This window comes from Nilaparvata lugens, chromosome 1 (genome assembly GCF_014356525.2).
Source record: "Nilaparvata lugens isolate BPH chromosome 1, ASM1435652v1, whole genome shotgun sequence".
Taxonomy (NCBI): Eukaryota; Metazoa; Arthropoda; class Insecta; order Hemiptera; family Delphacidae; genus Nilaparvata; species Nilaparvata lugens.
Genome location: NC_052504.1, coordinates 25514942 through 25530925, shown reverse-complemented (window position 1 = coordinate 25530925; position 15984 = coordinate 25514942). Strand labels below are relative to the sequence as shown.

Genomic DNA, 15984 nt, shown 5'->3' with positions numbered 1-15984 from the left:
TCTTTCAAACCTTTTGATGAATTATACAGAGTGATTATAAAAGAACTTTACAACTTTGAAAGCACATAAATATTTATTAAAATTACTTACATAATTGAGAAAAATGCCATTTTGTTACAATACACTTTAAGTTTAAGGTGTGGGTGTTATTTTGGTTCGATCTGTCAGCCGTTGGTAATGCGACATACATCCCACCGATAATCGATTTCTTGTCTCAATCGTACCAGCATATCAGGCGTAAATTGTGCACCGCAGCGATTCGAATGCACGGAACATAAATCTCATCCTTGATGAAACCCCACAGGATGAAATCCATCGGTGTTAAATCCGGTGAGCGAGGTGGCCATGCAATTGGCCCCGCATGATAAATCCAGCGAAGTTGAAATTAATTGTGTTGAAGATCCTGAGCTTCTCCGTGGAAATGAGGTGGTGCATCGTCATGCTGAACAAGTGCCCTTTTAGTTTAAGCATGACGGTGCACCACCTCATTTCCACGGAGGAGTTCGGGATCTTCTACACAATTGATTTCAACTTCGCTGGATTTACCATGCAGGGCCAATTGCATGGCCACCTCGCTCACCGGATTTAACACCAATGGATTTCTTCCTGTGGGGTTTCATTAGGGATAAGGTTTATGTTCAATCTTAATGACCTCCGAAAACGGATCGCTGTGGATGCACAAGTTACGCCTGATATGCTGATACGAGTGTGGCGAAAAATCGATTATAGGTGGGATGTATGTCGCATTACCAATGGCTGACACATCGAACCAAAATAGCACCCACACCTTAAACTTGAATTGTTTTGTAACAAAATGACACCTTATCACCTATTATCACCGTGATATTGGAAAATGTTGAATTACTATTCCAAAAGTGACGCATAAAATAAAATTGGATTACACCTATCTTAAAATAGTGAGGAAATAAATTTTGAGGAAATCATGCATCAAACGCTGAGTTTAGCTATGTGGAACTAGTATCCACACCATTGATCATTAAATAATATAGTTATAAATTTTATAACTATACAAATTTTAAGATTTAAATCAGTATGAAACAGAGAATGAAGTGTTGAAACTTTCTATTTTGTTATGGAATGGAATATGAGAAGTTCCAAATATCATTACAATCAGGATATTAATAAATTATAGACGATTGAAAACATATTCCAAATTGGTTTCGTTCAGTCTGAGTACTGGGTCATCTTAGCAACTGCGTTCGTTTCTGTGACTGCGGCTCTGTCACTCTATCTCTGTCTCTATTTCCAACGTTGATTCGCCCTCCCAGGCGAATACAGAAAACGATTCAAATATAGGCTTAGCATAAGTTAGTCTAAAATTTCGCAACACAAAAAAGAAAAGTATAAGATACTCAGTAATGTGTTTGCAGCTACATCGAGATTATGGATTCAAAAAAATTGTTTGTGATCGTAGAATTGAATTCAAAGTATTTAAAAAATCTGCACTATAAATTATTATTTGCTTCCAAAATTCGAATAGGCTACACTAAAAGCGCAGTTTCAAGTGTGTATTTCATGAGAGCTGATTTGAAGGCGTATAGTTTCATAAAATACTGTTTGACCACAATTTGATTTGCTTTTGAGTTTAATAAGGACAAGTGGGAACAAAATTTTAATTTGAAAACTGGTTTTCATATTTTTACTTTATATCAAATAGACCTATTCCTACTCTTTCTTGAAGACCAAACCTTCAATCCAGTGTTTGTTAGGTAGGATGTTAAGGTCAGTGAACTTTTGGCTTAGATACTAGAAGTTCTATGAATTTTGGCCAATGTTGTATGAACTATATAAGGACGCCCATATTAATTTCTCAAAGTTTTTAATTATGAATAGCAACTTGGTATCAGACTACCGGTAATGCTAAACTACGAATTGGAAGGGTGACTGGTTGAGCCAACTCCTCTGAATAAGATTAACGAGTTTTGGAATCATTTCCCGGTGGTTCGGAACCCACCTAAAACTGTAGGTCCATTCGTCTCTTATTATTATCATTCGCCTCATCACCCACGCACAAGCCTAGAGCTCATGTGGGCATCAGCCTCAGTAAAAAAAAACCAAACACAGGATTGGATTATCTATAATATAATGACATAATGGAGGGAAGAATTGGCTTATATACGTACGGGATAGGAAATTCACAAATGACGCTTCATCACTTCTGAACTACTAGACTAATCAACTTCAAAATTTTGCATACAGATTCTTAATTTACTGAGGATGGTTATATGCCTATTTTAAATTCTTCAAAATTCCAGTAGGTCAAGTTTTTAATTAGACCATTGTGAAGCATGGGTGGTCATAATTATTAATCAGAACCAACCTATTCTGAAGATTATTTTAAAATATTTATATACAGGGTGGGTGAAAAGACCGAGAACGGCTTAATATCTCATACACGAACATTATTTGACGTTGGGTGTGATTGAGGATCCTACTCAAATTGAAAATACCACTTCACTATGACTTCAAAAATCTGGTCCGCCATATTGAATGCAACTTTATTTTTTTTAAATAGGAAGGTGGTCATGCGATACATGATTTCGATACGAGATTTCAAGACAAAAAGAATGGCGAAAACCGCATATCGATATAAAAAACCGTTTAGAAGATATTCACATTATTAATCAATACTATTCGAAGCAGAAAGAAGAGAAAAAGTCCGAGAACGGCTTCATATCTCATACACAAAGGTAATTTGATGGTGGGTGTGATCGGGGATCCTACTAAAATTTAAAATACTACTTTACTATGACTTTAAAAATATGGTCCGCAATATTGAATGCAACTTTATTTTTTTAAATAGGAAGGTGCCCATGCGATAGATGATTTCGATACGAAATTTCATGAGAAAATGAATGGCAAAAACCGCATATCGATATCTCAAACCGTTCAGAAGATATTCACTTTATTAATCATTAGCATGCATATCAGAAATGAAATACATAAGCCGTATTGATTAATAATGTGAATGTCTTCTGAACGGTTTGAGATATAGATATGCGGTTTTTGCCATTCATTTTGTCTTGAAATCTCGTATCGAAATCATGTATAGCATGACCACCTTCCTATTAAAAAAAATAAAGTTGCATTCAATAAATCGGATCCAAGATGGCGTACCAGATTTTTGAAGTCATAGTAAAGTAGTATTTTCAATTTGAGTAGGATCCCCACCCAATCACACCCACTATCAAATTACCTTTGTGTATGAGATATTAAGCCGTTCCGGACTTTTCACCCACTCTGTATATTGAAACTTACTTTTGCAAAGAAATAGACATTTTGCTCCTTGTCGTATCATCACCATAATCGATTATTTTCAACTGTCGAGAGTATACTTCAACTGTATTGCCAATAAAGAGGTCTTTCAATCTCACACCAGGTACTGTAGTTCGTTTGAGGAAAGTGCGACGATTCTTGAGGTCATACTGAAAACAATACAAGCAATTTTCTATATTAACAATTAATTGTTCATTGAAAGTTAACGATGGTAATATAAAAATCAAAAATATTCACATACATACCACATAAATAATTAAATGAAATATACTTGGAAACCTCCTTTCTAGAATTCCAAACCCACGTTTTGAATTCTGTCGTTGAATTTTATATTCTATTGGAATTGAAATTGATATTCAATATCATCCAAATATAATCTTATAAAATATGTCGATCACATACTTTTCTATCTCAAATCCCTAGAGCTTGCTACTTGAATAGATCTCATGAATTATCCAATATATAACTGAATTGTCTCAATAAACAATATATTTTGAGCATATTCGTCATGTATAGGCTATGTTTGTCTGCATGTTAATTTGCGTTGTGATTTTATGGAGGTCCTCTGTTACCTATGCTAGTGAAAATTTGGCCTATCGGATGTATATTTTGCTTCTTGAAACTATGGCTGCAAAAAAAAATACGCAAACTCTGTAAAATAAATTCCTAGATATAGATTCTCCATAAAAAAATATTTGTTATGCTAAGGAAGGAATAAATCATACATTGTAACTGCATACAAGATTATCCCATGTTAAAGAGCGTCTCTGAAAGAAATCTTATCAGGCGAGTGGAATTCAGTTTATACAAACTACGAACTTTTAATATATAAATCTTCAATAATATATCTTAAAGTATTACTTGATAATAATAATTATGTAAAATCTAGGTACTTTTATTTACGCTAGTCTCATCATATTGAACACCCATATGAGTGTTACCACAAATTGAGCAGTTGTAAAAGTTATTTAGATTTAATAAGAAAAGTTATTTATGAAAATGAACTGAATGAATTTATTGATACTTCATTCATAGTTTGCTCATCAAATTTCAACTGTGAGCATCAAATGTTTTATTAAGAAAACTTTAAAAGAGTATTAAGTTAATTGAATGAGAGACTTACCAATTCCAATGTTGAATCGAATGGAAAGAAAAACAACAGGAATTTCTTAAGAAGAAATGCTTCTGTATCATACCATTCTGCTAGAAAAGAGTACTTGGATACTTGAGCATCATCAGCCTGAAAAATTTACATAAAAGAATGATAAATTGCATACAAATTTGCATTTAAATCTGGACATTGTGTCTTTGTGTCCCTGAGGGTTCTGAGATGGAGTCTCAAAAATGCTAAATTTTTCTCAGTATTATTATTAAATAAGTCTATCTATAATTTGAATAGGTAGCCTACGTCTTTCAACTAATTCAACCCTTGGTCACGGTCAGGACGGCACTCCGTGCCACATTTTGTTTAAAATCATCATAGCTCTGTATTTTGACAAAGATCAACAAAAACGCGTTCGGGTATCTTCCAGTGAACTACTGTATTCTAGAATGGAACAGTGAACTATTCTTTGCATGATCTGCAGCTCCCTAACTGCTTTCATTAGTGATAGATTGACTCGTAAAGTAAAATAATGCATAGTTTTGGCACTCCGTACCGTCCGCCCGTTAACATGTGATTATATTTTGTTTGTTTGTGTTTTGAACAAATGACCAGCAGTCAGCAACTTATTGACCGAGCGAAGTGAGGTCTAAGATTCAAGTCGACGGTTTTGCATTTCTCTTTATGTTTATATGTTCCGTATTTACGGCGAAACGCGGTAATAGATTTTCATGAAATTTGACAGGTATGTTCCTTTTTAAATTGCGCGTCGATTAATGTACAAGGTTTTTGGAAATTTTGCATTTCAATGATAATATAAAAGGAAGGAAAAGGAGCCTCCTTCATACGCCAATATTCGAGTAAAAATCAGACTATAGAATAATTCATCATAAATCAGCTGTCGAGTGGATTATAAATTTCATACAATGACGCATGCAATTCAATATCTCAATGTAACTTAGTGGAAAAACAGCTGTTTTGTGGACTATTAATTACATGCAGGGAGGACATTCTGGACATTGCTCCAGAATTGATGAAATGGGGAGGGGGTATCCTGACAGGAAAACTGCTGAGTTTGTTGAGTTTAATAAGGCAGCAGGAGTTCCTTTACAATGGAAGGAAAACATTATTATTCCTCTTCAAAAAAAAAAAAGCTGCACTTCTGACTGTGAATACTATAGAGCTGTATGTATGTCCCAGCTGAGTGCATGGTTCTCTGAAGATGGAAAAATGGATGTGGAGGTTCTGAACAAGGTGTGGAGAGGTTCACTGACTTACTATTCTGTCAAGGACTGTATATTTGGTAAAAAAGAGGTCAGTAAGGGGATAAATAACCGAGTATACAGATCAATAATTGAACCAATCTTGCTGTACGGGAGTCCAAGCTGGCTCATGAGATCATGCCTTGGAAATAAAATAATAACGGTGGAAATGGAATGTCATAAAAAAACCTTGGGGAAGACAAAGAGGGATGGAATCCGAAACACCAGAATAAGAGAGGGAGTTGGCATGGAAGATGTGAGACGATTGAAATGAGGCCGCTTAAATGGTATGGAGATGTACAGCGGATGACAGTAGAAAAGCGGAACAATATGTGAACGTGAGAGTGCAGGGGAGGAGATCTGTAGGACGACCGAGGTACTCATATGAGGACAGAGTTGAGGAGATTGGAAGGAGAAGAGGGAAGACTGTTCTGGAGATAAGAAGGATGGCAATGGACGGACGGGTGTGGAAGTTTCACTGGATTCTGAGGCTCACGCAGTTCTTCTCGTAACAAGCTGCAGATGATACTTTGTGTCTTGTCCTCATTCAGCTGGAATCGATTAGCCAGGAGCCACAAAGTGGCAGATCGAAGATGATCCACAGATAATGTAGTAATTGCGTAATGAGGTACACAGAGGTAAACATTCAAGAGGAATTGAGTGATGGGCTCGCTGAAAGTGCAAAGTGCTACCCAAACGGGATAGATATATCGGTATCTGTGACAAAATAAAGGAAAATAGGCACAAACTTGACTGTTTTGCACCTTAATATTCAGAGAGGTCTCCAGAGCAAATTGGATAGTCTACAGATAGAGCTTAGCAAATACAACCCAGACATTCTCATCATCTCTGAGCATGGTTTGAGAAATGATCATCCGAAACTGACCAACATGGAGGGCTTCAACATGACTACTAGCTACTGTCGTACCAGACACTTATGGGGTGGCTTTGCTCTGTAAACAAAAAATGGCTTTCCAGTGAAAATAGAATAGCTTGAATTGAAAGGATACTGCAAACCAGAAGAACAAGTGTTTGAAACTGAACATTATCTGAACATGGCTGCAGAGTTCACCACATACCGGTAACTAGGATTACCCCAATATCTAAAACAAACATTGACGGCTGTTACACCACCCTAACACAAGAGGAGTTACATGTTCAGGCGCATTTTACAGCACTTTAAGATTATTATCAGCTTCTGTGTTGATTGAAAAATAGATGTAAAAACTACAATGCCACTTACGATTATGCCAGAAACTTCTCCACATCAAAGCTAACAGAGTTGTTGAAGAATACAAATTGGAAGCAGGTGTACAAAGCAAAGTCCATTGATGAAAAATATAACAAATTTCTGAAAATAATGCGTACAAGCCTAGACCATGTGATGCCAAGAGGACCAAATAAGTTGACATCATCAACAAGGAAAGTAGCCTTCGATAATGAGATATTAAGCCTCAAAGCCTCTCTACAACATTTACACAACAACTTCATACTTACAGGTTTGATAGAGGCCAAAAATAAATACAACAAGGCTAAATTTGAGTACGACATGGAAATAAAAAGAAGAAGAACATACTGCACAATGGACAGAATACAACAGTCAAAAAATAAAATTAAAGAAATGTAGAGAAACGTAAACAATGAATGAAATAAAAATAAAAAAGACTGAGTGATGTGAACCTATGTCTGGATCAAGAGTTAATAACAGATAAAATTGTAATTAGCAACATTGATATTCAATAGAGTGTTTACCCAACAGCTACATACTGCAAATCCAGATACTACCTCTAATAGTCAATCCTTACTAATAGAACCTACTACATAAGATACAGCTGGTGATGTGCCTGTTCTGGAAGCATTTCACTATGCAACATATAAAGAAATTAACAAAATTCTTGAGAATGTGAAGTCAAATAACTCCGCAGGATTTGATAAAATATCTGGAAAAGTGCTTAAATTTTGCGAGGATGAGATCAAGCAACCAATACTTCACAATAGCTCTCTGCCTCTATCGGCTTTGCCAAAGAAGCTAAAAATATCTCGTGTCCATCCAATCTACAAGAAGGGAAATGAAATCGATCCAAACAACTATAGGCCAATATCTAACCCACCAATTGTCCAAGATCTTAGAGCGTGCGGTTTACAATAGACTGATTGCCCACCTTGAAAATGATGGTCTGCTATCAGCATTTCAACATGTCTCTAGAAAGGGTCACAGCACAAATACAGCCATAGCCTACCTGTTAAAGGTCGTGAATGATACATGGGAGGATAAAAATATAGAAGCAAGGGTATTCATGGACTTGCAGAAAGCTTTCGACAATCTTGACCAGGATATACTGATAAAAAAACTGAAACAGCTGCACATTCAAGGCAAAGCTCTACAATGGATTGAAAACTACTTCACAGATAGATATCAATATGTGGAAATAGGCTACCAACAGCAAACAGTAATATAACTAGTGCAAAATCAATGTTTCAAGAAATTGAGAAAGGTGTGCCTCAAGGGTCAATCCTGGATCCATTGTTTTTCCTCGTATACATAAACAGATTTCCAGACTATCTTGAAAAAGTAACAAATGTGTCCTATTTGCGGATGACACAACTATGATATCGTACTAGTAGATAAGAAAAAAGGGGAGTATAGCAGCATCAACTCAACTCTTCAAACAGCGTCTACAATTTGCAGCAACTTGAAGTTAACAATAAATGAGGGTAAACAGTCAAGATTGCATTCACACCTGGAAATCGAAGATTGTATTTATATAATGAAATAGACACAGTTGATAACACTAAATTCCTAGGCATAATCATTGCCAAGAACCTGAACTGGATTGAACACACTAAGCAATTACGGTATGTGAAAGATTAGCCTCAGCATTATATGTTATCCGAAGAATCAGGAATACAACAAACAAAAAAACTGCTTTCACAACCAACCACGCGCTGTTTGCCTCACTCCTGCGCTATGGTATTGTTGCATGGGGCGCAGCACCAATCAACTGCATAAATAGTTTTTTTCAATACCAGAAAAAGGCCATCAGAATAATACTTAGGAGTGACTACATGGAACATTGCATGCCACTATTTCGGAAGTACAAGGTCATCACTGTGATATCATTCTACCTACTAGCAACATGTCAAAACCCTTCTTTGAGGAGCAGTCAGCATAGCGTCAACATAAGGAATCGCCATAATATAGATCTTCCGCAGCACAAGCGGAACAAATTAAAGTGCACACTAAATTACTCGGGGTCATATTTCTTCAACATGTTGCCGGAGCGAATACAATTTCTTAAGCACACTGAGCCGACACAATTTGTAAAGGAACTGAAGAGGTACTTCATAGAACGACCTTTCTACTCAGTAGAATAATATATCAATGAGAACACATACATTGCAGTTGTAGTCACATATATAGTGACTACATTGCAGGACGCCCTAGATGCCTCCTTGACAACCCTGAGGGGATGAAAACCAATGACAACTCTCCGTTCCTAGGATCGTGATAAGGACACCGGAAGTAAGTAAGTTGCCTCCAAGCTGAACACTTGACACATATATAGTGACTACATTGCAGGACGCCCTAGATGCCTCTTTGACAACCCTGAGTGGATGAAAACCAATGACAACTCTCCGTTCCTAGGATCGTGATAAGGACACCGGAAGTAAGTAAGATGCCTCCAAGCTCAGCACTTGACGACATTGGAGATGCATCATCCGCAAACATCAAAGAGAAACAATGGTCGTCAAGGTCATATTTATCATAATAGGAGCAGTACACGCCCCAACACTGATCCCTAAGGTACCTCATAAGTCACCGGAGTCTGGGAGTTTGCACCGCCAAGGGGGACAAGCTGAGTCCTTCCAGAAAGGTATGAGCCCAAGATGGAAATGGCGGAGTACCTGAGATCTCAGGTTTATAAGTGGAATACCATGGATATTGGATCACACAGACAAAAGCTTGGCTCAGATCTCACAGTCAGTGGATCACCATTCTAAGGGTAAACGCGCACTAACAAGAACTTGCAGCCAGGACAATCTGAAATTATATGAAGCAACGCGCACTAGTCAGACCAAGACACAACAATCAATCGCACGACCACAGCAGTAGGCTCTGGTTGCACATACCAATTGCCAGACCAGTACATTTATAAATGTAAAACTTTGGTCTTGGTCGAGGTTGTGGTCATGCTGTTCCAGACCAGTAACTGCTCTTGGTTTTGGTCGTGCTAGTGCGCGTTTACCCTAAGGAGGCAAAACAGCTCAGCTACATGGTCTATTGCACCCATAGTCGATCTCCCAACTCGGAAGATAAACTGCATCTTAGGGAACAGGCCATTCTCCTTAAAGAAAACCTCTGTTATTAAACTGTATTATAATAGTAACATAATTTAGATTCACACAGTTTATGATCAATCTTTATAAGAAACTTTTGCAGATCATGTTCTATAGATAGCCTACCGTACTATACGGTACTTGTGTTTCTTCCAATGGTTTATGGATTTTTGTGAAAAAGTATGTTATATATTGTAACATGAAGTGCAGCATAAAACAAATAACTTTACCCAAGGAATAAAGTAAATAGATTATTCATCTTTAAACTTACCATGACAATTATTATAAAAATATCATGCAATTGCGTGAAATCTGGTCAATGCTAAACTTATCAAATAATAATAATAATTGAAGAAATTATAAAAGAAACACCTGTAAAAGTTTTACACTTTGCAGGTTATTTTATATCAAAATCGTTGTTTGAATGTTTACTTTTGCTTTTTAACCCAAAGTTCTGTAATGTCTAAGTCCAAATTCATGGTAATCAAAAACAAACTTTGATCCTGTTGCTATAGTTACGGAATAAGTTCAGCCACAGTACTGGAGCATTTCAAACAATTTGATATATTATTTTGAATAGCATTGATTGAGATGTTTAATTTATTCTACAAAATTGAAAAGATTTGAGAAAAAATGGGTAATTGTTGAAAAATTGTTTCATGATTTTCACAAAAACATTTCAGCACAGACTGCCTGGGCAAATAAAAAAAATCAATCCATTCTTTGTCGTTAAGCTTTACAATGATGAAATATTTCCGAAATAATTCGTACATACAGAGCTACTGGTGAGCATTCTGTTAACAGGTGAATTTAATATATCCACAAAGTGGAAGTGATCTTCTTTATTATTTTCTGACTATTGTATAGTACATACCCTTGAAGATTCTTTTCAATCATGTTTCAGAGGTACCTAAAAGAGAAGGTGAGGTTTGTTTAGTAGCAATCGTTCAAATTTGAATTGCTGATCAATATGGCCTATTGATTCACTTCTAACTTAAATAGTTAGTTGGATCTCTACTATTGGACTCAAGCAAGGCGTTCGATTTGTCTCTCACTCTATACTTTGCAAAAAACTTGAAAAGTTTGGTATTATATTATAGATGAGGAGCTCATGCTAATCAAGAGTTATTTGAAAAATAAAAAACAAATGGTTAGCTTGAATAGCACTGCAAGCCGCTGTTCGAGAAACACAATTTACTCACAGTGATTTCCATATATATCCTGGAGACAATAATCTTAGCAAAGAAGACAAAACCTGCACTGAGAGGTGACAGACATGGTCTTCATACTAGGAACACCAGGGACATAGACCTTCCAATGCACCATCGTTGCAAGACTGCATGGGATGTGATAAACTCAAATAGATCAATGCCGAGGAGAGAACTTGACTTTGCAAGTCCTGACTCTTTCAACAGTTTCTTTATAGAGTCAGTGAATGACATAGTGAGTGCATTGCCTGTTGTTCCTGAGGATCCAGTTGAGCTTCTGGCTGCACGAGTACCACCCATTCTGTCTTCTATCCAGTCACTCCAATGGCCCTTGGGAGGATAATCCGGTCTTTTAAACCATCCAGGAGTCCTGATATCTACGGCATGTCTGCTTATATGCTTCGGGAGGTGATTGATTCTATTTCAGATCCCCTGGCAGCAGCTGTCAACGACTGCCTGAGAACTGGTGTTTTTCCAGATTTCCTGAAGACCTCAAAAGTTGGATTTAAGAGCGTTCGAGAGAGTTGTATCCAAGCACTTGAAAAGCAAGGCATACTACAGTGTTAGTGAATATATGAGTGATGATTTGTCGGAAATGCTGTCTTGCTAAACATGCCTTATGTATGTTTTTGTTTCTTGTGTATTGTATTTTATGTTTTTGATGCCATCGATCCCATATTATGGGTATAGGATGCAGATTTAGTTATAAAGGTATAAAGGTACCATCTTGCTAAATTTAAGGACTCCCCAGCTGACGCAGGATCCTTCTTCTTCAACAAACTGCCAGTCAGACAGAAGAATATTGAGGATGATACTCTCTTTGCCGAGGCACTCAAGCGCTACCTGATAGAGAGACCGTACTACACCACAATGGAGTATGTGCAGGAGCATATACATTCAGTCACTACACGGGACGAACAGGGGACCAACAGGACTAACGTGAAACCCCATCGAAGAGAAGATATTTGACGATTACCTGGTCACCAGACTGCAGAGAAGACTGGACAAGTAAGTAAGTAACAAACTCAAGTTTCCTTGATGTGACTGTTGGGGTTCCTCAAGGATCAGACCTTGGCCCTTTTCTGTTTCTAGTTTTTGTCAATAATTTTAGTAAAAATGAATGTTCCTGTCTCTTCAATATTATATATGCAGATGATAGAGCTCTGGTAAGTAGGGACGTACTATAAATGAGTCTAAGATGTGGTTCAATGCCAACTTACTTAGGGTGAATGAGAGCAAAACAGAGCAAATAATAATCTCTCTCAACAATGTAATTACTGGTAATCTGAGTTTGAATGATGATTATTTCAAGCCTGTGAAACTACTAGGAATATACTTGGATAGTACACTTAGCTGGGAATATCACCTAGTGATTTTATGTAAGAAGCTTTCAAGAGTAACATTTCTCTTGCAAAGGCTGAAAAATATTGTGCAAACCAAGATGTAATTAAAATGATATACTTTAATTTCTTCCATTCACACTCGATTTATGGAGTAAAACTATAGGACAACTCATCTTCTTAAAAAAAAGCGTTTGTATTTGGTAAAAGAAAGCACTTAGAGTTACATTTTGATATGAAATACAATGAATCTTGTAGAGGAATTTTTGTTGAACACAAAATTTTGACCTTGTCTTGTTTGCATATATTATTATAATTCAATCTCCGTTGAGAAAAATCTGTTCAATTTTAATTAAAATATTTCTATACATTCACATTACACTAAACATAGGGATGATATACCGGTAGCTATAGTGAGGTCCATGTTATAATGGCAGTGGATAAAGGTATTTATTTATATATTTAGCGTATGGCATTTTTTTTGTCAATATTATTAAAATTTCACACTTTTATAAGTGCACGTCAAGGGATGAAATATACTGTATTGCCCGGGGACTTGCTACAGTGAAGTCGTTAGCCTCGCCCAGGTAGGCACGTCTCTCACACTCAAATATAATGTGGTGCACTGTCTGCTCCATCGCCCCACAGTCACATACTGGGGAGTCTCCAAGTCCCCATTTGAAAAATGATGCATTGCATCTCCCATGCTGGGTTCGAATTCTGTTGAGTGTCACCCAGATGCACCGGGGGAGCTCAAAGCCGGGAGATCCTAAGATAGTTCGGCTGCCAAAATAACTAAGCGCTCTCTATACTATATACCAAAAATTTCATGAATAATGCTTTCACTGCCAATATCCAACTTTCACCAACCCCGCCCATATTGGACCAGGAGCTCACTAGCTGTTCAGGAGCTTCATACGTATTATTCCAGCTGCCAAGACCAATTTTATATGTTGGCAGCTATTACCGATCCGCAATGGCTTGTATTTGATTTAGTTCCCCAAATGCAGGTCTCCATCCCTCATTTGGGTATCCAGGCGCACCACTAGGAGGCGCTTCCAGCTTTCTTAAAAGATGTTAGAGATGTAATTTTGGAGAGACTGCTGAAGCTGGAACAAATACTCTGCGCTCTGGATAAAGGTAGGAGAATAGCGATGCTGATTCTCTGCATTAATTTATTATATTTCTACACTGTCAAAAACATAATTGGCATCGTTGTGGACCTAGAAAAGGATAGTACCACCGGCTTTGTCGAATGATAGACAAGGGTAGCTAAACCAAAGTTAATCAAATACTGTCATTATAATGTATAGATTTACAGTTAGATTGACTTAAACACTGAAGCGTCATAAGTATCAAAAACTTCGCATGTTCTACAATTAATTTACTATATACCATATAATGTTAAGCAGTTACTATTGAAAACGTTTTTTATTGCTGTTGATAAATGGCTCAAGTCTGAAGCTTCCTATTCTGTTAATGAGTAACTGGAAGAAATGGACTTGAAGAAAATGTAAATAACCATAGTTTTTCTTCAATTAAGTGTAAAGAAAATGATTCCGATTGGAAGATAGCATCAAACAGAAAACATAGAACCAAAAAGACTATCCCACTAGATTATCAAGTGGCTGTATTATCTAAAGATGATGACTCATTAAAAAATATGACTGAGACAAAAATGAACTATGCCAGAGCTACAAGGGCAAACAGGAAAACTGTGAATGTGGCAAACAAGACAATAATAGGGTCAAATACAACCCCAAAAGATGTAGAATTACTGTCTACTCTCATTGGAGAAAAGAGAGCATGGTTCCACCTGGGGAAAATAAAGAGGGATACCACCAATGAGGATGTTGAAAGATTTTTGACCAGGACATTTCCAAATTGTATTTTCACAGTCGAAAAACTTGTGAGTAAAAGCGAGTCGTACTGCAGCTTTGAACTGGGTGTTGAATATGACATGAAAGACTCAATAATGGACAGCACCAAATGGCCAAAATATGTCACTCTGAGACGTTTTTTATTCAGAAAGACGCAGGGGAGGACACTGAGGTAGGCTCACCTACACCTTGGATGGAACAGAGACACTATGATACACTCAAAATCATACTTTCAAACATACAGTGTCTCAGAACGAAAAATGATGTCCTTGAAATTTTCGTGGACGAATTGGACCCCAGTATAGTATGCATAACTGAACATTGGCTGAGGGAGGAGGAGATTGAAATCTACAGTAGCATCAAATCACTGAAGCTGGGAAGTATATTCACTAGAAATCTACATAGGAATGGAGGAGCAGCTGTTTATCTGCAAAGAAACCTGAATTGTATTAAGATAGATGTTGAACAGTTCAGTGCTGAATTCACTTTGGAGATTGCTGCTATTCATTTAGTGGATTATGACATAATTGCAATCACAGTATATCGATCCCCAGATGGGGACTTTGATCAATTCCTGTCATTGTTTGATGAGTTCCTATCGTTTTTGATAAAAACCCACAAAAGGAGTGTGATGATAGGAGGTGACTTTAACATACATCTCGAGACACCATCCAGGATGAGAGATAGTTTCACAAACCTTTTGCGACATCATGGATTGTTTGTAGCCAGTCACCTTCCAACAAGAGGAACTGCTTGCCTGGACACATTTCTAACAAATATGGATTCCTGGGATTATACAGTTGAAGTAGTTGACCCCATGATTTCAGACCACTGTGCAGTTGTCTTCCAGATCCAACAGGAGGCTGGAAAAGGTGAAATTGCATCAGAGGCTGCATGGAAATCAAATTACAGCTCCTACACCAGAGTAGTCAGAGAAGAGCAAATTCCAGAGCTCTGTCAGAAATTGAGCAACATAAACTGGAATCAAATATTCAGCACCACACATCCAGAACTGACATTTGATATATTGATAACTGGGTACATAAGCGCCTTCAACTCTGTATACCCGAAAGTGAGGAGGAAATCCACAAGACTCAATAGAGGTCCACTGTTCCACACTTCAAACGAGAGAACATGGTTCACAGAGAATCTCTGTAGGCAGAAGAACCTAGTGATGCTGCTAAACCATCAATATAAGACAGCTGAAACACAAGAAAAGAGACAAAACAGCTACAGGCTCTACCTGAGAGTAAACAATGAGTACTGAAGGAATGTCAGACAGGCAAAGAGAGAGCACACAGCCAACATCATCATGAATGCAGATAACAAGTGCAAAGCGGCCTGGGATGTGATCAATGAACATCGTCCAAAGAAGCCCCAGGTAGACTCTCCACTCAGCCCAGACGATTTCAACAATTATTTTGTTGAGGCTGCTGGAAATGTGTTGAAGGACCTGGACGAAACAGGCGACCATGATCCAGTTGTTGGCATCAACACCAGAGGTGGTGTAAGTATGTATGTGTGGAAGGAGGTTAACCCAAGGAGGATACAGAACAT

General features: G+C 37.4%; 1 protein-coding gene across 2 annotated transcripts in view; it reads right to left on the bottom strand.

The window, feature by feature from the left end:
• The window catches only part of LOC111047491 (nucleoside diphosphate kinase 7), a 30457-nt gene extending 19229 nt beyond the window's left edge, over window positions 1-11228 (bottom strand). The window contains exons 1-3 of one of the 2 annotated variants that reach the window (XM_039423531.1): window positions 11202-11228; window positions 4421-4537; window positions 3280-3446 (exon numbers count right to left, since the gene is read on the bottom strand). In XM_039423531.1, coding sequence (XP_039279465.1) covers window positions 3280-3446; window positions 4421-4537; window positions 11202-11213 — 296 coding nt within the window. In that variant the 5' untranslated portion in view covers window positions 11214-11228. Of the gene's footprint in view, window positions 1-3279; window positions 3447-4420; window positions 4538-10270; window positions 10526-11201 lie in introns of those variants that run through there. The other variant, XM_039423536.1, reaches the window with a different exon arrangement.
• Between the last annotated feature and the right edge of the window lie 4756 nt (window positions 11229-15984).